A 27760-nucleotide genomic window follows, 5' to 3' on the forward strand; every position below is an offset into this window, starting at 1 on the left:
AGCTCAGGTGGGATCCTCCAATTATGGCTTGTAGAGTGGGAAAGGAATGCCTAGCACTAGGAGATAAAAACAATTATTTTAATTTTTTCCCCTTTTCTCCAGTCTTTTATTTATGTTAGCCCCTACTAATTACTGCAGTGGTAGCAATAACAGGAGCACACGGGAGTCACAACTGAGAAAGAGGAACATGCCTCTCCAGTTGGAGGAGCTGTGGCCCAGAGAGGGTGAGGCAAACTCCTGTGGCTTTTTCTACCTCCATGTTCCCTCATCACTTGATCTGAGATGTGGGGACAGTTTCAGAAAGTGCACAACAAAGTAAGGCTACCAGAAACCCAGATTTCTGACCAGAGAACAAGGTGAGAGCCCCAGGACACCAAGGGGTACTAAGGAGATCACAGAGAGAAAGGGATTCAGGATTATAGCCCTTAAAATTGTTTATGAGCTCTTGGGCTCACCCTTGATTTGGAAAGGCACAGATCTGATGCTACCCAACATAGGCATAAAGAACTGAACCAAAAGACTGTCCACTGCCCAGATCTTTGGCTTGAGACTGGGGAGGCACATACATGAGACAGATTTGAGCAGGACTACAAAGTCTTTAAAAAACAGACTGGCATTGGAATCTTAACCCACAAATGGCTGGTCAGAATTTATGAGCTGAACCCATTGTGTCGATTACCTGCTAAAACAAAAATATAAATATTCTTTGCAGGAGTTAAACAAGACCCCACATCTTATAACATGTCATTCAAAACGTCTAGAATACAATCCACAAGTGTGCAGCATGCAAAGAACCAGGAAGATCATGACTCACTTAGGAACTAGCTGACAAAGACTTCCTAGCAGAGCTATTGTAAAAATGCTCCACCAAGTAAGGAAATAAAATCTTATATAGGTGGAATAACAGAATGCCTCAGCAAAGAAATAGAAGATTTAAAGAAGAACTGTCTGAAATGTTAGAACTGAAAAATATAACTTAAAGAAACTCACTGGATAGGCTCAATAGCAGAAAACAATTAACAAAGAAAAAAGTGTACTTGGAGATAGATCAATAGAAAGTATTGAATTTGCATAACAGAGAGAGGCTGAGTGCGGTGGCTCACGCCTGTAATCCCAGCACTTTTAGAGGCTGAGGTGGGTGGATTATGAGGTCAGGAGTTCAAGACCAGCCTGGCCAACATGGTGAAACCCCATTTCTACTAAAAATATAAAAAGTAGCCAGGCATGGTGGCACACACCTGTAATCCTAACTACTCGGGAGGCTGAGGCAGGAGAATTGCTTGAACTTGGGAGGCAGAAGTTGCAGTGAGCCAAGATCATGCCATTGCACTCCAGCTCTGAGCAACAGAGCAAGACTCCATCTTGGAAAACAAAAACAAAAACAAAAAACACCACTCATATAAAGAAAAACTAGTATAATTCACTGATAGCAGTTGTATCTTAAAAGAGCTAAAAGGGGTTCTTCAGACAGAAGTGAAATGATCCTAGAAGGAAACTTGTGATGCAGAAGGAAGAGCAACAGACATGGCAAGTATATTGAAAAATAGGTTATTCTTCTTTTATGAATATTTTAACATATGCTTGATGGTTGAAAAATTATAACATTTCCTGGTAGAGTTTTCAATGTATATAAATATAATAAATAAGACAACTACAACACAAAGCAGGGAGGGAAAATAAATCTGCATGGTGGTAAGGTTTCTATAGTCCATGTAGTAAAATATGGATTCGAAGTAAATTTTGAAAAGTTAAGTATATGCATTGAAACTATAAGACTTAACTAAAGCAGTGCTTAGAGGAAATTTACAGTTTCAAATCAATCATCAAAATTTTCAATTCAAGAAATTAGAGAAAAGAAGATTAAAATAATCCCAAAGCAATCAGAAGGAAAAATAAATAAATATAAGAGCCCAGTCCATGAAACCAAAACCAGAAAAACGATAGAAAAGTCAATGAAACCAATAGCTGGTTCTTTAAAGTATGTATATTTAAAGAACCAGAATACATACACATATTTTAAAGAACAAGAATGGGCCAGGCATGGTGGCTCATGCCTGTAATCCCAATACTTTGGGAGGCCGAGGCAGGCGGATCACCTGAGGTCAGAGGTTTGAGAGCAGCCTGACCAACATGGAGAAACCCCGTCTCTACTAAAAATACAAAATTAGCCAGGCGTGGTGGCATATGCCTGTAGTCCCAGCTACTCGGGAGGCTGAGGCAGGAGAAACACTTGAACCCAGGAGGTGGAGGTTGTGGTGAGCCGAGATTGTGCCATTGCACTGTAGCCTGGGCAACAAGAATGAAACTGTCTCACAGAAAAGAAAGAACCAGAATGATAGAGTTAAAAAAAGTAAATACATACAAAAAATACATGTAAATACATACCAAAAAAGTAAATACATACCTTTATACAGATTGAAAAAAAAGACACCAATTACCACTATCAGGTATGACGAGGATATCACTAGACTCCACAGACACGAAAAGGATAAGAGAATGCTATGAACAACTGTACACATGTAAATTTGGCAACTTAGAAAAACTATACCAATTCATAAAAAACCATAAAACTACCACCACTTACCCAAGGTGAATGGTGGTAGTAACCTAAAAAGCCTTATAACTATTAAAGGAATTAATTCCTAGTTAATAACTTTCAAAAAAAGGAAATTTCCAGGTGTAGACTGTTTCACTGGTAAATACTACCAAACATGTGAAGAAGAAATAACACCAATTCTACAAAATCTCTTCAGAAAAGAGAAGAGGAAGAAATACTACCTAATTCATTTTAGGGGCCAGCATCACCTGATATAACAACTAAAGACAGTATAAGAAAACTACAAACCATTATTGCTCATGACAACAGATGAAAAATCCTCAATATATTCAAATCCAACAACAGATAAAAAGAATAATAAACCACACCAAATGGAATTTATATTGTGAATGCATGATCTAATGTTAAATATCGGTCAGTGCAATTCACCGTATTAACAGCATAAAGAATAAAAAAAACTCACGTGGATCACAGATATAAATAGAAAATATACACCTGTAAAACTTTTAGAAGAAAACAGGATAAAAATCTTCATGACTTTGGGTTAAGGAAAGAGTTTTTAGTCATGACAACAAAAGCACAATCCATAAAGGAAGAAACTGACATGTTGGATTTCACCAGAATTAAAAACTTTTGCACTGCAAAAGACATTGTTAAGAGTATGAAAATAAAAGCTACAGATGGAATAAAATATATGCAAATCACATTTCCAACAAAGGACTTTTATCCAGAATATATAAAGAATTCTTAAATCTTAACAAGAAAACAATCCAGTTTTTACATGGATAAAGCATTCAATAGATACTTTACCAAAGAGGATGTATAGATGGTAAATAAATCCATGAAAAAATGTCCAACATCACTAGCCATGAGGAAAATGCAAATTAAAGCCATAATTACACACCCATTACTAAGGCTAAAATAAAATTTTTAAAAAACCTGAAATACCAAGTGGTAGTAAGAATGCTGAGCCACTGGAACTCTCAAACTTTCCTGGTGAGAATGTAAAATAATACAGGTACTCTGGAAAAAAGTTTGTCAACTTTTAAATGAAGTTCAAAATATATCCACCACCATATCCAGCAATCTTACCCCTTAGGTATTTAGCATAGAGAAATAAATAAGTTTACAAAATAACCCCTTATAGAGAAACGTTTATATAGTAGCTCTATTAATAATTACCACAAACAAAACAACCCAAATTCCTTCAAATGGTGAATAAATTTAGTACATGTAAATAATGAAAAACAATTCAACAATATAAAGAAACCAACTACTGAATCATGCAACAACTTGGGTGAATCTCAAAGGCATTAAGCTGAGTGTACTAGTCTATTCTCACGATGCTAATAAAGACATACCTGAGACTGGGTAATTTATAAAGGAAAGAGATTTAATTGACTCACACTTCCACATGGCTGGGGAGGCCTCACAATCATGGCAGAAGGCAAATGAGCAAAGTCACATCTTACACAGTTACAGGCAAGAGAACTTGTGCAGGGGAACACCCACTTATCAAACCATCAGATCTCATGAGACTTATTCACTACCATGAGAACAGTATGGCGGAAGCCACCCCCATGATTCAATTATCTCCACCTGGCCCTGCCCTTGGCATGTGGGGATTACAATTCAAGGTGAGATTTGGGTAGGGACACAGCCAAACCATATCACTGAGTGAAAGGAAGCCAGTCTCAAAAGGTTACATACTACATGATTCCATTTATATTAAATTTTCTAAAAGACAAAACCATAGTGATAGACAATAGATCAATGATTCATGATCTGTTAGGAATTAGGGGTGGGAGAGGAATGGAATGACAAAGGGATAACATGAGGGAGCTTTCCGGGGTGATTGAACTGTTCTGCATCTTGATTGTGATGGAAGTTACATGAATTTATATACGTGTCAAAATGTATAGAACTGGGCCAGGTGTGGTGGCTCATGCCCGTAATCCCAGCACTTTGGGAGGCTGATGGGAGAGGATTGCTTGAGGCCAGGGGTTCAAGACCAGCCTGGGCTACATAGCAAGACCACATGTCTACTGGCAATAAAAAATTAGCTGATGTGTTGGCACGCAGGTTGAGGAAGGAGGATTGCTTGAGCCTAAGAGGTCATGGCTAGAGTGAGCTATGATTGCACTGCTGCACTGTAGCCTAGGTAACAGAGTAAGACCCTGTTCTGCACAACATCCCCACAACGCCACAAAATTATAGAAATAAACGTACAGATAAGGTCAATTTTGCTGTATGTTAATTTTTTTTTTTTTTTTTTTTTTTGAGTTGGAGTCTCATTCTGTCACTGGGCTGGAATGCAGTGGCAAGATCTCGGCTCACTGCAACCTCTGCCTCCTGGGTTCAAGCAATTCTCCTGCCTCAGCCTTCCGAGTAGCTGAGATTACAGATGCACGCCACCAGGCCTGGCTAATTCTGGTATTTTTAGTAGAGGTGGGGTTTCACCATGTTGGCCAGGCTGGTCTCGAACTCCTGACCTCAGGTGATTCACCCACCTCAGCCTGCCAAAGTTCTGGGATTACAAGTGTGAGCCACCATGCCTAGCCTGTTAATTTTTTAAAATAAGACTAGAAAAACTAAAAGATTGCATAGATACTGTATATAAAACAGGCAAAAAAAGCATTATTTTATTCAGTTTTTCTCTTACATTTATCTGGGGTAGAAAACAGTTTAGGCAATGTCCTTTCAGATTTAATAATCTACAGGTTTGTTCATTCCCAACTCCCATGAAAGCAGCCATGAAATTTGAGTCATCCAGTGTAGATGTGGATCAGATTGCTAAGGAAGAGGACGGGCTATCAGAAAGTTAATGACTTGGCCAGATGCCATCATTTAAAGGAACAAAGAGGACATTCAAACCTTAATGGAAGTATTCAGTCCATGAGACAAGAAGACATGCTTTCATTTTAATCAGCTTTTCCTGCATTATGTTCCATGAGTTTGGTAGGCCAGCAAATTACCAACTTCAGGTTCTTAAGCTCACAGGAAAGAGAAACCATTACTTTTCCATGTTTTTTGGAACAGAACTCTCTGTACGCAACAGAATTGGGACTCCAAGACCAAAGTAAGACTATAAGTCTGCGGATTTATTTATTCATTTATTTATTTATTTATTTATGGCTAGGTTGAGGCTTCCTCAAAACTTACCTGCCTTGAGCACAGTTGTTCCCAGCTCTTAGCACATAATAGATGCTTATTTTGAGCTTACCGGATTGAATTGAATATTAGGAGGTGGCTTTGACTTGCTGGGATTATTTTTAGGATCCTTAGTTCCAGACTGGGTTAGCAGTTGTAGTAAAAATAAGAGGACAATACCTGAGTAGAAAAAAAGAGGGTCTTGGTGAGATGCTTTTCATGGTTAGAATATGGTATCCCAGATCAGAAAACAGAGAGGCATCAATTGGAATCCCATCAATGTAAGTCAGGAAAATTGGCCTTGACTTCAGACTGGGGACTGGCTTTCCAGCACTCACAGAGGAAATGGCCACAGGGATAGCAGAGGCAGGTGTAGACTGGTGAGCCACCATGAGAAGCAGATGGAGGTACCCTTCGAAAATATCAGAATTGGCCAGGTGCAGTGGCTCACGCTTATAATCCCAGCACTTTGGGAGGTCAAGGCGGGAGGATCGCTTGAGGCCAGAAGTTTGAGATCAGCCTGGCCAACATGGCAAAACCCCATCTCTACTAAAAATATAAAAATTAGCTGGGCTTGGTGACCCATGCCTGTAATCCCAGCTACTCAAGAGGCTGAGGCATGAGAATAGCTGGAACCCAGGAGGTGGAGTTTGCAGTGAGCTGACCACACTCCAGCCTGGGTGACAGAGCAAGACTCTGTCTCAAAAGAAAAAAAAATGCAAAAGAAAATATCAGAGTGACCTGGGAACTTGCTTTATCTTGGCTTGGTCAGCTTTCCATGTTACCTCAGAAAAAGCAGGGGTACTGTAAGAATACACATGCATTTCTTCTGGAAACTGCTCAGGAACTGAAGCAACACCAGCTTAGACCTACACTGCCACACTTGGCTATTTGCTGCATTTTCTTCTCTCTACTCACCAGCCTCTTCTGCCTATATATTTGCTCCTGTTAACACTGCTAAGAGGCAGATCTCTTAGCATTTTCTAGTTCCAGTGGGTTGCAGAATCTTACTGAACCATTGTAATACGTCACTGCCTAACGAATTGAACGGTTGCCCTTGGGGTTCACCATGACTGTAGCTGGGATCACAAGGAACAAACCCGACCACAACAGATCAGGGGATAGGGATAGGGAAGTTCCCTTCACAAGGGGTGTGAGGGGCAGGAGCTGATATTTCAAGGAAGAATTCCTCTAGACTTGGGGGCTAAGGCTGATGTACTTCATGATACCCTTCTTATTCATTTATGTTATACTGGAGTTGAAGGGAGTGGTAAGGGCAGTGGCTTTCTTTAATCTAGAAAGACATACTCACAGAGAATTACTATAGAACATAGCTTGTGTTGTTGGCTGGGCACTCATAGGTCCCACACAGAGATGGCATGTTGCTTTCTTGGCATTTAAGGTGCCCTGGCATTTAAGGTGCTGCATATATCTTTTGGAGAGACAGCATGTGTTGGCTAAGAGCATGAGTTTAGGCTGCTTGAGTTTCAATTTCAGCATGGCCACTTGCTTTGTGATTCTGGTTTTTTCTTTTTTTTGAAACAGGATCTCCCTCAGTTACCCAGGCTGGAATACAGTGGCAACATAATCATTCACTGTAGCCTCAGAGCCTTGACCTCCCTGGCTCAAACGATCCTCCCACCTCAGCCTCCCAAGTAGCAGGGCCTATAGGCATGTGCCACCATGCCCAGCTAATTTTTTTTTTAATTGTCAGTAAAGACGGTTAGTAGAGATGCTGTCTCATTACGTTGTGCAGGCGAGTCTCTAACTCAGCTCAAGCGATCTTTCTGCCTCAGCTTCCTAAAGTCCTGGGATTACAAGCACAAGCCACTACGCCTGGCCTGCTTTGTGATTTTTGAATCAACAGCTTCACCCTCTGAACTTCCATTTTCTTAGTTATAAATTGGAGACAATTACTTTTTGTTGTTTAAAACAGAATTCCGATCATGTTGCTCTACTACCTAAAATCCTGCATGGCTTCTCATTGCTCAGAATAAAATCCCATTGAAACCTCCACTTTGAATGATTACCTGAATTGCCCTCTCACCCTTTATTTTCATTTATTCATTTATTGATTTAATAATTATTTATGTGTATGTTCTAGACCAGGCACTGTTGATAGATCATTGAACCAAGCTAAGTTACTGCCACCTTACTTGACAGAAAAGTATGCAATAAATATGTAGACAAATTAAAATATACTACAATGTTAGGTGCCATGGTTCACTCATGAAAATATCAAGCAGATTGAGGTAGAGAGAGCTACTTTAGGTGGGGTGGCCAGGGAGGCGTCCCTATAGAACGCCTCAAATGTCAAAATGACATTTGAGGGGCATCTGCAGGAGGTAAGGAGGTGAGTGAGCCGTGTCACTATGAGAAACAGTGTTCCTGGCAAGAGAGCAGAAGATCAAAGGCCCAGCAGCAGAGGTATGGCTGGCATGTTGCCGTACTTACCCGACCAAACATCTGATGGTACAACCTGCCATTGTCGTCCCTACACCTGATCGCCTGATCAGCCCAATGCTATTAGAGGAACACATGCCACCAGGCCGACTGTGACACTGTAGTCTATTGTTTCATCTCCCAATTGGGTTCTCAGAACACCTTCTATTGTTCTTAGCTCCCTCTCTCACTTGCTTGGCAGTTGTTCCAAACATTCACACCTCACTTAAGCCAAAAATAAGAACAACAAAAGCCACAACCTTTTCTCATATTTTCTATGGTTCAGGCAATATGCTAAGTTGTTTTTCCCATACATTTATCATATTTAATCTTTACCTCAAACGTATAGGTTAAGTACTGTAATTTTATAGATGAGAAAACTGAAACTTAGAGAGGTGAAGCAACTTGACTGTAGATCCCACCAGTGACTGTAGATCCCACCAGTGACTGGTGGAGCTGAGGGTCACACCAGAGCAGGGGCTGTGCCGACCTAATCCGCATCCCAACGCCATCCCCATCAGCAAACTGTCTCATGTCATCCCCTACCCTCCTTGCTCAGAAAACCTGTCAGCATGAAAGCCTTTAGATTGCTTACATAGTTACCAAATTGAATCAACTCTGAGACTATTCATTTTAAGAAGCACCATTATTTCATGTAACACCAAGAGGTAAATGCTGCAGTTACACTATAAAACAATGCTAAGACCATTTCTATAAAACAGATGTTTCAAAGTGAAAATAGACTCTGTTCAACAATTGATGGACTTTAAATACAGTACATCCATAGCCATCAAAGCCTTTTCCTTCCTGTGCCAAAAGGTAGGATGTCCCTCCTCAAGACTAAAATCCTCTTCCTATGTTCTTTATTCTTTCTTTTCCTTGACCTGCTTTTCCTTGATTTTTTTCTTTCTCTCCATTTGTTTTCAACTCTACTTTCCTAAGAATGAAAACATCTTCAGGTCTCTTATCCTGAAAATCTTGTGCTTGACTCATCCTACATCTCCTCTAGCAATTATTCTATTTTAAGTTTTCCCTTGTTATTCCTTCTTTCTTTCTGTCTGGTATTTATCTTGAGACCTATAAAGGATTTTACAAAGATAGCCTTGGTCCTAATTATATTAGATATTTTGGTCCCAATTATAAAGCCTAACATTTGTTTACAGCATCTTTGTTGAGGGCATATGTTGTATTTGTTTCTTCCCAGAAAACCTTTCACTGGAGAACAGTCTTCCCCCACACTATCCCATAGAAATACTGTTCACTATATCTGGTTCAGGAGGACTGACTCTCCCAACTCCTTTCTCCAGGAGTGGACACATGATCCAGGACTGGCCAGAATTCTACATCAAGGTGAGTTTTTGCTGCCTCATGGAAACGAGGCCAATCAAAATCCTGCCCTGAATTTTTCTCTAGGAGCTCTTGGGAAAGAGGTACAGTCATGTGCTGTATAACCACACTTGAGTCAATGATAGACTGCATATATGACAGTGGTCCCATATCTGATTATATCATCATATTTTTACTATACCTTTTCTATGTGTAGATATGTTTAGACACACAAATACCATTGTGTTACAACTGCCTACCGTATTCAGCACAGTAACATGCTGTACAAGTTTGCAGCGCAAGAGCAATAGGCTATACTATATACACATCTATGATGTTTGCATGACAACGAAATCACCTACTGATGCATTTCTCAGAATGTGTCCCCATCATTAAGTGATGCATGACTGTATTCTTTCTACAAAGATTGCACTGCTGGTGGCCATCTTGTTGATCATGCGGAATAGCCTACGAGATAGAGGTGTGGATCTCTATTGTCATTACCTAGAATCAAAGACACCTAAGCCAGGATACTCCTAGACTTTTCAGGCACATAAGCTAATAAATTCCCTTTTGCTTTTGCTGTTTGATTGGTGTCCTTGTCACTTGCAATTGAGAGTGCTAATACAGCCTTACAGTTTTCAAAGAGCTTTCAAGTGCATTGTTTTACATGAGCTTGTGGTTTTAGAGGACAAGGTATGTGTCTGTCTTGCTCATGACTAAATTTCTGGGACTAAGCACAGTGCTAGGCATATGAGAGTTACTAAAAAATGTTTGTTGAATGAAGTGGGCCACATAGGTGTTATTACTTACACTTGTTTCAAAAAGCCAGATATTGAAATCAGAGAGGTAGTCAGGTGGTAGAGCTGGGTGATCATGGACTAGGTGAAGAGGATATGGTGAAAGCCTAAACTGGGAGGAGGCATCATAAACAGGATGCATTTGAATTACCATATGGGGGTCATATTCATTTTAGTCTTTTTTCTAGACTTCTACAGCAGCTCTTAACTATCTCTCCCATCAACTTTTGCTCCTCTACAATTCACTATCCACTCAATGGCCAGAAAAAGGTGTCACATCAGATCCTATTACTTTTTTTTTTTTTTTTAAAGACAGGGTCTCACTCTGTCACCCAGGATGTAGTGCAGTGGCATGATCATGGTTCACTGTAGCCTAGACCTCCCAGGCTCAAGCAATCCCCCCGCCTTAGCTCCTGAGTAGCTGGGTCTACAGACACATGCCACCACACCCAGCTAATTTTTATTTTTATTTTTAGAAATGGGGTTTCACCATGTTTCCCAGGCTGTCTTCTTTAAAAAAAAAACATTTTTTTTAAATTCTATGAGTGCATGTCCCCAAGCTCAGCTAATTTTTACATTTTTGAAGAGACAGGGTCTCACTATGTTGCCTAGACTTGTCTGGAACTCCTGGGCTCAAGTAATCCTCCTGCCTCAGCCTCCCAAAGCATTGGGATTACAGGTGTGAACTACCGCTCCTGACCAGATCCTGTTACTCTTTTGCTTTAAACACTCCAGTGGTTTCCCTCTACTTTCAGGAATAAAAGCTCAAATTCTCAACATATCCTACAAGGTCCTTATAATCATGCTGGCTCCTGCTTATGCCTTAGCTTCATTTCCTCCTGCCCTTCAGTGTATTCTCTCTGCTCCAGCCACAATAGCCTTCTTTCCATTCTAGAGAAATACAGTTATCCCTCAACTCAAGGCCTTTGCCTAAAACACGCCTCCTCCTCCACTCTTCATTTAGTTGTTTCTTCCTAAACATTGAGTTCTCAGCCCCCATCATTTCCTCCAGAGTCTTTTCTGAGTCTTCTTTCCCTACTCTCATTTTATTTTAGTTTTGAGATGGAGTCTCGCACTGAAGTGCAGTGATATGATCTCGGCTCATTGCAATCTCTGCCTTCCAGGTTCAAGCAATTCTCCTGCCTCAGTCTCCTGAGTAGCTGGAATTACAGGCACCCAACACCACGCTCGACTAATTTTTTTAGTTTTAGTAGAGACAGGGTTTCACCATGTTGACCATGTTCAGGTCTCAAACTCCTGAACTCAAATGATCCTCCTGCCTCAGTCTTCCAAATTGCTGGGATTACAGGCGTGAGCCACTGCGCCTGGCCCCTACTCTCATTTTAGATCAGACCCGTTTCTATCTACCCCATCCCTGTACTTTGATTGCATAGCACCTGGTGACCATCACTTTACCATGATTACTGACCATAGACTCTCCCAGAGACCACCAAAATATGCTGTTGATCAAGTAAAACTTATAAATGTTTCAGAAGGGAGAAGTCAGGAGCTGATATCTGTAGAGTTTTGAGGCCTAGACTCAAGTAGTTTAAGGAAATCTGATTGAAAGCAAAGTATTTTATATAATAATTTAGAAATGGTGAAGAGAGTGAGGTAAGAGTCTTGAGACAAATCTTGATAAATAAACAGTTGTTTGACGAGCAAGCAGTTTGCAAGTTAAGTGATTTATTGTACTGAGAAATTGGCTGTTTGAGAAGCTAAAGTTCAGATAAATTGATTTTTAGGAGTTCCTAAAGCAAAAAATAAACATATTTACTGGTATATAGCCTTGCCTCGCTGGGCAAGAATTACTGGAACAAATAGTGAAGTCATGTTAATATAAGAGGTCTTAGTTCTTATTCCTGAGTTAAGGTATGTGGGTGCAGATTGTCTCAGTCCTCATGATGTATCTGTGTTTATGTCACCATTTCCCCAGCAGCACTTGTAGCAATTGCAACTTTTCATTTGATTAATGTCCATTTCTGCCAGTGGACTGTGTGCTCTGTGAGGGAAGGAGTAACATCTGTTTTGCTCATCATTTTATTCTTTATACTGGGCACAACACCTGGTACTAATATTTGTTGAATGAATGAGATCATGAACAATAGCCTGGATGGGAGGATGGGAGGAGGAATCAGAGAATACTCTGCCTTCAGTCCTGTGTTAGAGCAGTTCCTGTAATGCCAAGGTGAGCACTGGGAGAACGTGTTTAGAAGAGAGAGGTGAGAAGTTCCACTTTGGGGGAGCTGAGTTTCATTTTCAACAGGAAACATACATCTGGAATTCAGGAAAGAGAAAATTGAGGGGAACAGATGCAAAATTTATAAATTTTATTTATTTAGAATGGCTTTCAAAAAGCAAAGCAATGTGGAGCTGTCAGATGGTTATCATGTTCTATTAGTCTGCTAGGGCTGCCATAAAATACCACAGACTGGGTGGCTTAAACCATAAAAATTTATTTTCTCACAGTTCTGGGGACTGGAAGTCCAAGATCAAAGTGCTGGAAAATTCAGTTTCTGGTGAGGGCTCTCTTCTTGGTTTGCAGACAGCTGCCTTCTCGCTATGTTCTTATATGTCCTTTCCTCAACATGCACATGGAGAGAGAAAAGAACTGTCTGGTGTCATTTCCCCTTCTTATAAGGACACCAGTCCTATTGGATTAGGGTCCCACCCTTATGATCTCATTTAACTTTATCTCCATAAAGGTCCTATCCCCAAATACAGTCACATTGGTGGTTAGGGGTTCAACATATGCATTTGAAAAGGACATAATTCAGTTCATAAGACATTGCTATGAATATAACTTTATCATAGAAAATCCTCCAAAAAACCCCATACAGATTGATAGACCTTCTTAGTTTGGCTAGGGCAAGGCTTATTAAATGTACTATGTTGTAAAGACGATAATAAATACATACATAGCACTTTCTGTGGGCTAATCAGTCTCCTAAGTGCTTTGCCTCTATTAACTTATTAAATCTCATAATGACTCTGTGAGTGAAGTGCTATAATCATATCCATTTACAGATAAGGGACATGAAGACTGAACAAAAACTGCTTGCAATCACATGAAACAGGACTGGCTACATTAACATAACTTTAGTATTCTGGGAAATTCTTGTCCAAGGAGATAAAGTTGCAAACTATTTGTTTTAAGAACATTCTGAAAATTCATTTATCTGAACAACAGACTGTACAACTGGCCAACCCAGATTGCTTATCAAAGAGCTGTTAACTCAAGAATCCCTTCGAAACCTATGCCTTGCTGGGTTTACCAATCCTAAATTATTAAATCATAAACTTGGCCTGGTCAAAGTCAAGTCCCCACATGGAAAAATCCCACCCTAAACCAGACTCCCTAAACCTTATAAATATCTACTTTTGAAGTCCTTCTTCTGAGATACAACTAAGAGTCTGTCAAGGCAGTGCTGTCCCTTAATGCAATAAGCAATAAACTTGGCTTTGATTGACCAACGGATTATTTTTCTGGTCTTTTCAGGGAGTGAGCAGTTAACAGAAACAAGAGATTAATGCCTTATGCCCAGTGCTTGGCTATGTGTTCACTAATTTTGTGCAAAAAGGAAATAAGGCCTGAATTTACTATCCAAATAGACAGGCACCCCTACTTGGGTGAAGAAAGTTAAGTTTTAGGAAAATTAAAGGCAGAATTCTCTGTGTCTGTTATAGACTCAGCATAGCACTGAGCTGAATTTTATATGAGCCTAGACTAAAGACAGAAGCAGGGTATTTAGTTGAGTATAGCCAAAAACATCATCAAAACTGGCCAGGTGAGACTGAAGATTAGAGTGGGGAAGCTCCCTAGGACTGTCAGGTACAGAGAAGAAGCACTGGATTTATTTGCAAGTGACACCTGCACCAAAAAATAAATAAAATTAAAAAAAATTTTTTTTTTTTGAGAGGGAGTTTCACTCTGTCACCCAGGCTGGAGTGCAATGGCCCGATCTCAGCTCACCTCAACCTCTGCTTCCTGGGTTCAAGTGATTCTCCTGCCTCAGCCTCTCGAGTAGCTGGGATTACAGGCATGCGCCACCATGCTAATTTTTGTGTTTTTAGTAGAGACAGGGTTTCTCCATGTTGGTCAGACTGGTCTTGAACTCCTGACCTCAGGTGATCCACCTGCCTCGGCCTCCCAAAGTGCTGGGATTACAGGCGTGAGCCACTGCACCCGGCCTAAAATTTTTTTAAAGTACTGGTTTTGGATTCAAAAATGTGTTTATGTTCACCATTTACCAGTGATTTTACTGTGGGCAATTAACTTCCCCAAACCTCAGTAGCTCACCTGTAAAATGGAAATAATGTCGGTACCTACATCATAGAGTTAATATGACGGCCAAATGGGACAGTATATGCCAAGAGCTTGTCATGGTGTAATTGGTGGTATTAACTGTTATTATTATAATTCACTGCAGGATTGTAGGGCTTGGTAAGAGGAAAGATATGATCAGTGGTATACTTGAAGGGGATTGAATAATGCAAAAATAAGAGAGAAATGTATTCAAAGCTGGGAATTCAGGATATGGCTTTTCTGTAGTAGTTTGGCATTTTTCCACAAAGACTAGTCATCAAGGCCACAGGGGCTGTTTCCCTAGCTAAATTCTCTCCCTTGGATGTTAAAGTGCTATTTACCTGTCATGAAGGCTGCCTAGGCAGAGTTTGGAACTGTAGAAGAAGCTTGACCTTAAAAGGTCAAGAATTTAGAACTCAACAGAGATGAAATCTGTCAGTAAAACAACTAAGTGTTTTTGTGGGGATGTGTGGGAGGTGGGAACTGTTTTTTTTAAAGATGCTATCAGTGGTGATGCAAAAGAATATGAGCTAATGAGCCCAAGGCTGTTCCTTCTCAAACCTGCTTATTCACCAACCAAGCAAGTCCTGCCCAGGAGGGAGAGAAAGAGGTGATGTTAAGTGAGCTCAGTGCTTACTGTGTGCCATGCCAGTTTTATGTTTGGCCTCCAAAGACAAAGGGAAGAGAAAGAGAAAGGAGGGAAGCTACTCTTCTCATTATTTGTAGAACTACAAACCCAATATTTATTGTGTGCTTACCATGTGCCTCTAGGTACTATGCTTTGCACACATTACCTTGTTTAATCCTTCTCACAAACCTTTCCAGGTATTTTTATCCTCATCATTGAACTCCTCATTGATTTCCTCTTGTTTTCTTATTAAGTACTCACAACTTTGTGAAAGAACTCTGGTGTCAAGAAGAATTCAATAATTTGTAAGCAGACAGGAGAAATGTGATGTGGTGTTTGACTGAGTATGGCAGCAAAGAAGAGTATAGAGAATCAACAATAAAAGTTTAAAGAGCAACAGAATGGAAAGATGGCAGGTCGAACAAGGAAAAGGGCTCACAACCTCTATTTTAATGGTGTGGGCCTCAAGAGTAACCACATATCCATGGGAGGGCCTCTAAATATAAAGACAAAAGTCTTGATGGTGATCTTGTGATTATGAGACTGGAAAAGTTGGATCATTTTCTGTTCCTAATGTTACATTTGGAAAATTCAGCAGTTTTCTAGATCCCCAGAGAATCCTTAGAATAAGGTCAAAAGTTGTAAAATGAAATACTGTTTATATACTATTAGTCACCTTCATTGTTATTTTATGTGATTTGATTTTTAAGTTAACATGGTCTCAAGATGCCATCCATATGAGTTTTAATAATTTTCATTTAGTCTTCTCTCTTTATAAGAGATGCAGGAGTGATTCATTTTTGTACTAGTTAATATCAACTCTTTCTCAGAAGTAGTCAAAATATAAATAAAATTTCTTCAAAAGTAACCCAGGAGCAACAGCTGAGCAGTGCCAGAGTTGTGAGGTAAACATCAATCATTTCACAAATGTTCTGACTTGTTGAGCAGTGTTCATTTCCAGGTTTCAAACTTAAAGTATCTATTAAGCAATCTTAAAAGAAAGAACACCGCCTTAGGAAAAAAGAGATTTGCCAAACTCTTCATACTTCCTTCAATAACTGCTTAGCAAACACTCTTGAGTGTCTTCTATGGGCAATGGTCTGTATCCATAGGGATACAGAGATGAATGAACATGAACTTGGACAAAAATTATTATACAACACAAAGTAGGAAAACGGTGCACAAAGCATAAAGAAATTAGCGGAGGGAGGGATTGTTTGATGGAAGGTCTTAGGGAGTAGGTGGGATTTGAATTTGGGTCTTGGATGGGTAAGTAAGGTAGGGCAGCAGGGTGGGCGGCAAAAAGTGGGAGGTTACAGTAAGTACAGTGGTCAATAGCCTATTTTGACTGAAGTAAGGGTTAAGGCTGTTGGAGCCTGATGATAGATGTGATGCTGTAAACTCACTGGATGTTTTCAAAAGAGAGCCATTAAAAACTGCGTAGAGGAGCTATTTCCTTTGCTGTTACTGAATAATGTGAAAAGATCCATACCAAATGATGCACTCTGTACCTTTCTCCCTCAGCCTCCTCCCTGGCAGGCAGGCCTGTAGAGGCTACCAGATCAAGGGTCTTTCTCACTCTCTGGTTTGGCCAATGGGTGACATTCTTGTAGGCGATCCAAAAGCAGGAGTTGGGTGATGTGAGGGAATTTATTTTCTAGGCTCCTGTCCTGGAGAGTCATCTTGGGCAGCTTCAGTTCATATAGGAATTTCACAACTTCTCTGAGTCTTTGGGTTCTGATGACTGTTCCTTCTCCTTTTCTGGTTGGGCCGACAGGTGGTAAAAGCCTGGCTTAGACCCTGCCCTATTTCTGTTCCCTACACTCTTCCATTCTTGTTGTCCTTTTATTAAACCTTCCTATAATTGTCCTAAGGGGAGTGTGCTCTCTCTTTTCCCTGCTAAGACCTCAATCAGACCTGAGAGAAAGAAACATTGGCATCTGCTCACTTCAATCACCAAGGCAATGTTTATGCTAGGGGACTCCACATTCCAGGCTAAAATTTATAAGAAGAATGTTTGCACACCTGACCCAGATTAGCTAATCAGATATTGTTTTTGGGAGTCTGCATTAAGAAATTCTCCATATGGACTAGAGAGTAGGTGAACTCAGGAATTTTGATGTGCTGTTTGTCCACTGAGTAAACTGAGAAACAGAGGAAGTTGGTCCATAGAGAAATTCACTTACTGAAGTTGTCTGAATTCTGAATGGCTCTTCAGTCTTTGGTTCCATTCTCTTCTGAGGGCCAGGTAAATTCTTGTACTCAAGTGCCATGAGATAACTCTGTTTTCTTACAATAAACACTACACACACATACACACACACACACACTTTTTTATTGGCTTAAGCACGTTTAAGTTATTTTCTGTTACTTGCAGCAAATGAGTCTTGACTAATAGAATATCCAACACATATAATCCCAGTTACTACTTACGGAGTACTTACTGTGTGCCAGACTTTACATGACTTATCTTCTTTAATCCTCTCAACTGCACTGAAAAGTAGTTTTTTTTTATGACTCAGATCTTTCTTGGCTTGAGAATTTCTTCCAATAAATCTAGGTGTCCCTCAGTTTTTTCTGGGTGTTCCCAAAGGGATGTCTCATAGTTTCTCATAAACCAGTGTCAGCCTCAATCACCACACAATCTGTTCTGTTCTTTTCCTTCATTGATGACTTCACTCACAGATGTCATTGCACACCATGAAAATGATAATATCTACATTCAAGATGCCACCTGGAGATGCTGCAAAATGTTATGGTCCTCAGTGTGGTCAAGAGAGAAGGAGCATGACTCCTCCCCCATTCCATGTCAACTCAGTTCTTTAGAAGCTCGTAATGTAGCCAGGGGCTTGCAAAGCCTTTTGATGAGGTCTATGAGCAGAGCTTCCCAAATGTGCATCATGGCATGCTAGTGTACCACAAGGGTTCAGGAGTGCCAGGATATTGACCCCCCTAGCCCTTGGGGCAGCCCGGGAGGGACTGGGCGACTAGAGCCCTAGCACCGTCATTTGGCTTTGAGCAGTTTTATTTCAACCCCAGTGTGGACTACAGATACTGTCTTTTTAAAAATTTTTTTTAATGTTTAAGTTCCAGATACATGTGCAGAATGTGCAGGTTGTTACATAGGTAAATGTGTGCCATAGTGGTTTACTGCACCTATCAACCAATCACCTAGGTAGTACGTCCCATATGCATTAGCTATTTATCCTGATGTTCTCCCTCCCCCTGCCCCGCTGACAGGTCCTTGTGTATGTTGCTTCCCTCTCTGTGTCCATGTGTTCTCATTGTTCAGGTGCCACTTATGAGTGAGAACATGTGATGTTTGGTTTTCTGTTCCTGTGTTAGTTTGCTGAGGATAATGGCTTCCAGTTTTATCCATGTCCCTGCAAAGGACATGATCTCCTTCCTTTTTATGGCTGCATGATACTATCATTTTCTATAAATACCATGTGATGAAAAAGAGCCCAGGGATCTAACAATCCACACAAGCCCCCAACCTTGGGCCAACCATAGAGGATACAAATCCAATCTGGACCAGATCAACAGGAGACATCATGCTATTATTTAGATGCTTGCCTTTTTCTACTTTCTGGTCTTCTTTGTCATTTACTTGTATGTAAATGAATGAAGGCAGATTATGATGTGTGTGTGTGTCTGTGTGCATATATTATTAGGGAATAAGAATGGTGTTGTCTAGGTATTGTCTCACTAGCCAGCCAAAAATATCTTATTAAATATGTATTGTCCTACTCTTTCCTATGAGGATTCAGTCTGAGTTAGGTCACCTACCTGAGGTCACACACCAAATGACAGAGGTGTGATTCCAACACAGGCTCATCTGGTTTGAGAGCCGTGTGCCTGATTCTTCACTATTGCCACATCCCTTCTTTCCAATGTTTCATTGATTAGGTAGGGTAAGACCATCAAATCCACATTTAGGGAATGTCTGGGCAGCCACGAAATGCACCTGTCAGAACTTCCTTCAAAAGGGAACTGCTACAAGGAATGCTGCCAGGTGACAACCTCCCGCTGCAGCAACTTTGGGGGTCTGGTACAATGTTTGAGGCAAGGACATGCCCATGTTGGGTAGCTCTAGCCAAAGACTGAGCATGGCAGGGGTGCTAGGATCTGGTCACCCTGGTACGACTCTATAGGGAATCTGTGAGCTAGAGGTCTCCATTTGGCTTGCCAGGATGGTCTCAGAGCTGCACAGCAGTCTGAGGACTTATCTACCCAATCCTCCATCTTTCTTCCTCTTACAGGTGTCAGACTTGCACTGTGTCTAAAGGCTCACCCAGCCTACTCCTTCTCTCATGTCTTTGTCATTTATAGGCATTACCTCTAACAGAGCTCTTGCATTCCTAACTCATTGTCCTGGTGTCTGTTTCCTGACATAAGCCCCCTGAGAGAAAGTGCTATGCCACCTCATTGTTTATTCTCCACGGCACCTAGGACAATATTTTGCACATAAGTCTCTTGATTTTATTCAGATGAACATGCAGTTTTAGATGGTAGCAAATGAGCCATTGCTGTCTTCCTCTACCAGTTCTGGGGAAGCACTGGGCCCAAAGGCCAAGAATGATACAGGCCAAGGATGGCTTTAGAGAACGAGGATCACCCACAGATTTTATTTAAATGAAGATAATTGGGTTTCACTCTCACAGATTCTGACTCAGAAGCAGGGGGAGGGCCAGGACACTCCATTTCCAGTGAGCACACCCAGTAGATTCTGAGCCGGGTGGTCCTTAGGTCATACTGGAGAATATACAGAACATACAGCTTTTGAGGATGCCTACACAGGTACGAAGTTCTCCCATTTCTCCCACTGCTGTCACATTCAGCGGCCTCGGTGTTGCTATGAATTTGGGAGAATCTTGGCACATTCCAGCATCAGGATTTTTCTATTCGCTGGCTATGTTCCAGCCTGCATTTTGAAATGAATAGAGCCCCAGGGTAGAGTGTGAAGTTTGCCTTGAAGCTGGAAGAGACATAAGTTGGCAGTATTGCCAGCTGACATCTGGATGTGGTGTGGACTGGGATTATGAAAGTTAAGCATTTCGCCTCATTTTACAATATGGACCATTGACATGTGAGTCATTATGGAATGTAGTCATTCAGTTTAGTCCAACCCTGTCCCTTTGTTATTCTAGCAGAATGTCTTCTGTTCATCTTTTATCCATATTTCTTGTTTTTTTTTTTGAGACAGGATCTTGTTCTGTCACCCAGGCTGGAGTGCAGTGGCACGATCTTGGCTCACTGCAGCCTCCACCTCTCAGGTTCCAGTGATTCTCATACCTCATCCTCCCAAGTAGCTGGGACTATAGGCACATGCCACCACGCCTAGCTTATAGTTTGTATTTTTGGCCAGGATGGTCTTAATCTCCTGACCTCATGATCCACCTGCCTCAGACTCCCAAAGTGCTGGGATTACAGGTGTGAGCCACGCGCCTAGCCTATCTCTTATCCATCTTTCAAGGGTAATCTTAAAGATCACCTCTGGCTCTTCCCAGTGCACACCTTCTTGCAGTCCTGTTGCCTCTTGAGCTTCCTTCCATGAGCATTCACTATATTTAAATTGTTTATATTATGTATCCGTTTTAAATAAATTGAAAATGCATTATGTATATGTTTTAAATAAATTGAAAATGTTTATGAGAACATTTGTAAGAACTAGAGTGAAAAGCTTTTTCTAGCCAAGTGCAAAAAATTTAAACTGTAGGAAGTAGTATAATGCAGTGGGTTTTGGAATCAGTCTGTGGTTCAACTCCTATTTTGTTATTCACTGGTTGTGTAGCATGTTTCTTCATCTGTAAAATGGGATCAATAATATTTACATAATAACATTTAGAAAAAGCCTAACCAAGTGCTTGGCACATAGTAAGGCCTCAACAAATAGTAATTATCTTCTTCCTCTCTGGCCAAAACTTAACTGAGTCCTATATTTGGAGATCAAACCCATGTTGTCATTTAAAAAAATTTCTAAATGCATAGACATAGATTAGATGCTTAGTAAGTACATGTTAGATGAATGAGAAAATTGTTTCATTGCTTCTGGCTTATTCCAAATTCTAATTTTAGTTCCCTTCAGTGTTAGGAAGTGAATTTAAAAGCATGGCAACATGACTCAAAAGATTAAGATTTTCTATCCAGAAATCTTGATTTAAATCTTCAGTGTTTGACTTTTGAGAAGAGTGCAAATGTTGGCATTATCTTTTTTTATTAGCAATTTATAAAGAACTGAGATCTTACACAGCTGTGTGCGGCTCAAAGATGTACCAAGCAAAGAATAAATTTCCTGCCCACGCAAACTCAAGGCAAAAAATCTCAAGCTGTCTTATATTATTCTGACAGCCCAAGGAAAGTTTTATTTTTCTCATAAGGAAACTTGACAAAAATCATAAGAATTATCTACTATGTAAAATGTCTACCTTATCAGATTCTTAAAGCTGATGATATATTTGTTTAAGCAGAGACTAAAGACTTAGAGTTATGAAGTATTGCAGATTTAACTCCAGCAATTCAGCAAATAAGAATTCATCTTTTAAGCATCAAGCTGACTAGTGGTATGATCTGGGTGAGGTTTGCTCACACCCCTCTCCAAGATGCATTCCAATAGATACAAGTAGCTCATGCTCAACAAATGTGACATACTCACAATTGAGGCTCAGGCCAAAGTGGACCAAGCCTTCTTGAAACCCTGCTGGAGCTCACCACTTATTTCAAATAAACAGCAATGGGGAAAGGGAAGTCAACAGAAGTAGTTTTGCTCATAGCTCCATTTATTGGAGCCCATCAGTGTAGAACACCAAGAGAGGGCTGCAGAAATCTAGCATTCCCAGTTAAACCAAGTACTAGGCAAAGACCAAGGGAATTTCTCTACTGGGTATTAATTTTGTGAGAGGCACTTAAACATTATTATGTATTTGTGTTTTTATTTATACTCTGACTCTTCCCCAAAGAAATATAAAGTTGCTTATAAGAAAACACATGGGCTAAGCGGGGACACTGTGCAGTAGGAAATAAAGGTGAAGTCAGAGGAAGGTGGTATATATTGTGCACGAATCCTAGTCTACTTACTAGCCGAGGGTTGTAAACCTAGTTTGGAAATTCTGACCAGCCAAGGAGTGATTCCTTTAGATGGTTCAGTGTCGAAGCGATAAAGCAAACATGCCATTCTGAGACACATAGTAATTCCTAGGACTGAAACCCAAGGGAGATATTTCCCCCCAATGAGTTTGTAGAGGGTAAGGAATTTTAGTGTATTATAAGTGTGATATACAATAACTCAGATATGCTTGAATATGCAAGACTGTCTCTGAGCTCATTCTTCAGGACCCTGTATACAAAAAGAAAGATAGCAGAATGGGAATCAAATTACTCCTTGATTAATAGATTCTCAACCACTTAATATCTCCCCAGTCCAAAGCTGCCTGGCTTTGAAAGTTAAATAACCAAACATGTATTTCCAATGAAAATTTAATGTCTGAATTGAGATATGCTGTAAGTGTAAAATAAACACCTGAGTTTGAAGACTCCGTTAAAAAAAGAATGCAAAAATATCTTGTTAAATTTCCTATTGATTGCATGTTGAAATTGCAATATTTTGGATATGATGGGTTAAAATATATTATTAATTTCATCTGTGTCTTTTTACTTTTTTAATGCAGTTACTAGAAAATTGAAAATTACTTTTGTGGCTCACATTATATTCCAGTTGGACAGTTCAGGCATGGACCAGCACCTGGCTCTCCTCTCAGGGCCTTTCTCCTGTCTAAATTTGGTGGGTGACCTCTGGCTGGAAAGAGAAAGTGAGGTGGTGGAAAGAGACAAGGTTTCTTCCTTCCCTGCAGGAGGCTGTGGCAAAAAGCCAGCATTCACAGTAAGTTCTTCGGTTTACAAACTATTTCTTCTGTGGTGGGTTATTTCCACTGCATTCCAAAGCAGGCTCTGCTTTTTGGAGAGGTAAAAAATATGTCAGCAGTCCGAAGTGAACTGCTCAAAGCTGGCTCTCATAAGAAGATACTCACTTTTCAAGAGTTAAGGGTCACAGCAAAGGGCCCTCTCAACTCCACCTCCTTGGTGACATTAAGGGGAGATAATTAAAACAGAATGGGCTCCTGCAAATGTGTTGCATTATCTCCTGGTTGACTCAGCAATTCCACAGGAGGCTGAAAGTTTAATGAAGAGCAGTAAGAAAGACATCTGCAAATTTGACAATAACCAAGAAGTTTGCAAAAAGAAGTATGCAGAAATGAAAGTTCATTTTCTCATGTCATAAATTACTTTATAGTATCCTTGCTTTCCCACTCTTGTTAAAAAAAAGGTTTTTTTTATTTATTTTTATTTTTATTTTACTAACTCACTTAAATATTTACATGTAGAATCAGACCTGGCAGCAAATTCAAAGAAATCTGTTAAGGACGGCAAAAGTTGCTTCTGTATCAGAGGCTTTGAGACTCCAGGTCTCAATTAACCTTTCTAAATAGGAACTGACAGACTTGAATGTAAAAATCAGAGTGGGTGAGGGGAGGGGAGACTAAAATGTTTTTGAAGAATGTTTGACTACAAAGTAAACAATTTGAACAGAAAATATTACATCAGATGCTGCCTCCACATTCCATAAAACTGTATATACAGTAAAATGTACTGTACAGTTGAAAGACATGGATAAAAGAAATCATAAAACATTTGAGTTTTGTGATGATCCAAACTTCATGGAATTAGTTGTGTTGGCATAAGACAGAGTTGTTTTTTTTTTTTTTTCTGTTAGATCTTGACATGAAGTTTGTACAGATGGCATTGAAAGCATAACTTTAGAGATATTTATCTTTAAGCTTTCTTTTCCTTTCTGTCATCAAATTGACCCATGAGTACAAATTTACTAGGTATTATTATTTATTTCAGGTATGTTATTTCATTTTGCTAACCAAAATGTTATCAGTATTATTTTGCACAAAATAGCACACTACTTATTATTCATTTTCAGGATTTTGCTTTGGATGAAAGCAAAAGGAAAGTTAACTTAGCAAATTTACAGCATAATCAAGATTGTAAGGGGAAAGGTTTAAATGTTAGAAAACAACATGTCAAAAGCACCCATTTATAAGCCAATGTTTCATTGTCAGTTTCCAAAACTCTTAGTATCAAACACAGCTACTCTCTCCATTTAAATGACGTTTACATATCTAAAAGCAATACAATTCCTTATCTCCAAGAATCTGGTTAATCAGATAAGCCTTTCTCATTAGCTTGTGTTAGAGAGATTTTTACTGTATTTTCAACAGCTGTAATTCAATAAATCTGAAAGAGTAGGGAATTCAGCACTACTGCATACCTTATGAGTTTGTAGATCATGAAGAAATATCATTATCTCTCCTGCTTCATTGTACCAGCTGTTTTCAGTATGGACTGTTCCTATTTTTCCCATATGGCAAAACCTCATCCATCTCTGTTCTTGCCCATGGACTTTGTTAGATATTCTTTAACCCTGGGTCCCCATGCTTGTTGAAGTTAACCCTCTAACATACCCTGTTTGACATCATTATTGCACGTAGTGTGGTATTATAATTGTTCATATGGGGGATTCTTTTTCATCTTGGTTTCCCTTCTGCCTAGCATAGTCCCTGCATAGGGGAGATGTGCAATGGTTTCTGAAAGAGAATCCAAAGCATCACTTTGAGTTATTGGAGTAACAAGGCTGCTTGTTACTACAACACTGCCTTGCCATTGCCACTCAACTTGGGTCTTCCACACTTGCCCCTTGGGACTATTGTCATTTGATGCACTTCCTATTTAGCCTACATCATCTCCCTCTCTCTGAGTGATGGAGAAATGGCTTCTCTGTTTATGTCCTTCTCTCCACTTTTGGGGGTCTCACAGAAGAATGGCTTGGGCCACTGCTTATTATGTTTCATTTTATAGCCCTTTTGGGAAGAAGGCAGACTTCCCATACAGTTGCTGAGGACATTAATCACACAGCATTTTCACTCTCACTTCTTTCTTTCTCAGGGACAGCCTCATTGTGAACCAAGATCCTTTGCTCTCTTCCTCTCAGCCAGCCTGGTCAGAGATTGATGGCCCATGCCTTATACCTTCATATATGCAAACTTTTTAAAAAAGTGTTTCTTGTCCCATCTTGCAATTTAAATTGCAGTGGCCCATTCCTAAATCCATCAACTGAATGTTATATATCTGAAACCCCAGTTGTGTACAGTTCCAATGGTTTGGCTAGATATGAATGATGGTATTCACACAGAGAACACAAGCTTCCAAATATATACACCAAAATTTTAAGTCTGTGTGATATGCTTAATGGTAGTTTTCTTTGTCATTATATACTTTGCCAACTTAATAGTGAGCATAGATTATTATTATAATCTGAAATAAAAACCAAAGATATTTATATTTGGGAATGTTTCATAAGAAATATAACACAAAATTTCCCATATAAAGTGGTTACCAATTCAATGCTGAAAGCAATGTTTCAAAAGAGAAAGCATAAAAAGCTAAGTTGTTTTTAAAGTAAAACTATTAGCTATAATTTCTTTTGGGTCTATTTTCAAATGAATTCAATTAGTCTCATGGTAAATATCAAAAGAGCTTTATCTTATTTTATTTTATTTTATTTTTGAGACAGAGTCTCACTCTTTTGCCCAGGCTGGAGTGCAGTGGCGTGGTCTCGACTCACTGCAACCTTCGCCTCCTGGATTCAAGTGATTCTCCTGCCTCAGTCTCCTGAGTAGCTGGGATTACAGGCATGCACCACCACACCCAGCTAATTTTTGTATTTTTAGTAGAGGCGGGGTTCCTCCATGTTGATTGGGCTGATTTTGAACTCCTGACCTCAGGTGATCCGCCTGCTCCAGCTTCCCAAAGTGTTGGGATTACAGGCGTGAGCCACCGCGCCTGGCCTCAAAAGAGCTTTACATTTTTATACATACTAATAACGACTTAATTAGTACAGATCCAATTGTCAATTACCCATGTTATCTGCTTTCCAACTTATTTGGGCTGTTTCCCTTTCCAGAAACCAGAGAGGGGAAGAAAAAAAGCACAAAAACAAAATAATTTGCTCATTTGTTATTTGCATTAAGTAATTTTGGAGAAGACTGAAATTATCTACAAAAGTGAATCTATTATTTATGGGTTTTCCAGTTCCACAGGCAATCGAGAGCCACTGTGAAGTCTCTTCCTGATAGCCCAAACCAAATTTATGACTTCCAGAAATCTCCAGATCCAAGGGTCAAGGTTGTGTCGCTTTCAATGGACAAGTTCTGCCCAGGTTCTTCAGTTTTGAGAAAAGGAAAACCAGTAACACAAAATTCAATACTTTTCCGATGGTCTCTTTAAATAAATTTGCTACAGACACTGTGGCAAAACTAAAGCTTATTAAGCTAAAAAGTTTCTTGAAATTGTCAGAAAGTGCTAAAAATCTACTTTTAGAAAGCCATGAGTTACATATGTATTTTGTAGAGGGAAGAGTTGTTTGGAAGGTTTGTTTACTCTAAAGAGAATTTACACTAATTTTCATTATTTAAAAATGAAGGTAAAAAAATAAAACTTCTAAATACCTAATATAAAGACAACACTCTACATCTAGATTCAGCCCTAACTTTATTTTTAACTAGGATCTTGGGCAAGTCATAATTTCTCAGAAATCTTAACTCACTCATCTATACCAGGAAAGGCATGATTAGTCTTAACTCATTCGTCTATACCAGGAAAAGTATGACTGTCTAGTCCAAAATGCTGGTTCCTTATGGCTCTAAAATTTTATAAGAGGTTACAATTTCCACATAAATGCCTATGGAGTCACACAGGTAAAATATGAGTGAAGATGACCAGAGTGACAAGAATTTCTTTTTAAAGTAAATCCTTTTAAATGTTTCCTTATTTCACATTTGATAGCAACAAAAATATTTCACTTTCTTCTTAGTTCTACCATTACAGAAACAATAATAAATGGCCATCAATACTGATAAATGACAGGGGCACAGAGACCAGAGGGAGTGCTGGGGACAGTGGCAAACTGGAGGGTAGGAAAAGCACTAGGTTATTGTTATCATACGGGAATGAAGGCCTAATGCTGCCAGATGCCAAAAAATGTGGATGTTTTTGGTGAAATCTAATTTTCAATGTAGCCAAACAATGAAAAACATAAAAACAAACAAACAAAAACAACCTTGTGAGCCATTACCATTTCTGGCCAAGCCATTACTTTGCCTCCCTCATTGTACTAGGGCCAGCACATATTAAATAACTTGCTAGTAATAGTTCATCAATGAAAGTTTTTTTTTTGTTTTTTTTTTTTTTGAGACAGTCTCTCACTCTGTTGCCCAGGCTGGAGTGCAGTGGCGCGATCTTGGCTCACTGCAACCTCTGCCTCCCAGGTTCAAGCGATTCTCCTGCCTCAGCCTCCCGAGTGGCTGGGATTACAGGTGTGTGCCATCATGCCTGGCTAATTTTTGTATTTTTAGTAGAGACGGGGTTTCGCCATGTTGTCCAGGCTGGTCTTGAACTCCTGACTTCAGGTGATCTGCCCGCCTCGGCCT

The 27760-nt window shown here is 39.8% G+C and overlaps 1 protein-coding gene across 4 annotated transcripts in view; it reads left to right on the forward strand.

Annotated features, from left to right (window-relative positions):
• The window catches only part of LOC104001628 (uncharacterized), a 69161-nt gene that overhangs the window by 26100 nt on the left and 15301 nt on the right, over positions 1 to 27760 (forward strand). For 2 of the 4 annotated variants that reach the window (XM_063785987.1, XM_063785988.1), the window contains exons 2-3: positions 9354 to 9499; positions 22924 to 23088. In XM_063785987.1, coding sequence (XP_063642057.1) covers positions 9354 to 9499; positions 22924 to 23088 — 311 coding nt within the window. Of the gene's footprint in view, positions 1 to 9353; positions 9500 to 22923; positions 23089 to 26363; positions 26650 to 27760 lie in introns of those variants that run through there. The other 2 variants (XR_010148102.1, XM_063785986.1) reach the window with 2 other exon arrangements.

This window comes from Pan troglodytes, chromosome 10, assembly GCF_028858775.2.
Source record: "Pan troglodytes isolate AG18354 chromosome 10, NHGRI_mPanTro3-v2.0_pri, whole genome shotgun sequence".
Classification (NCBI taxonomy): domain Eukaryota; kingdom Metazoa; phylum Chordata; class Mammalia; order Primates; family Hominidae; genus Pan; species Pan troglodytes.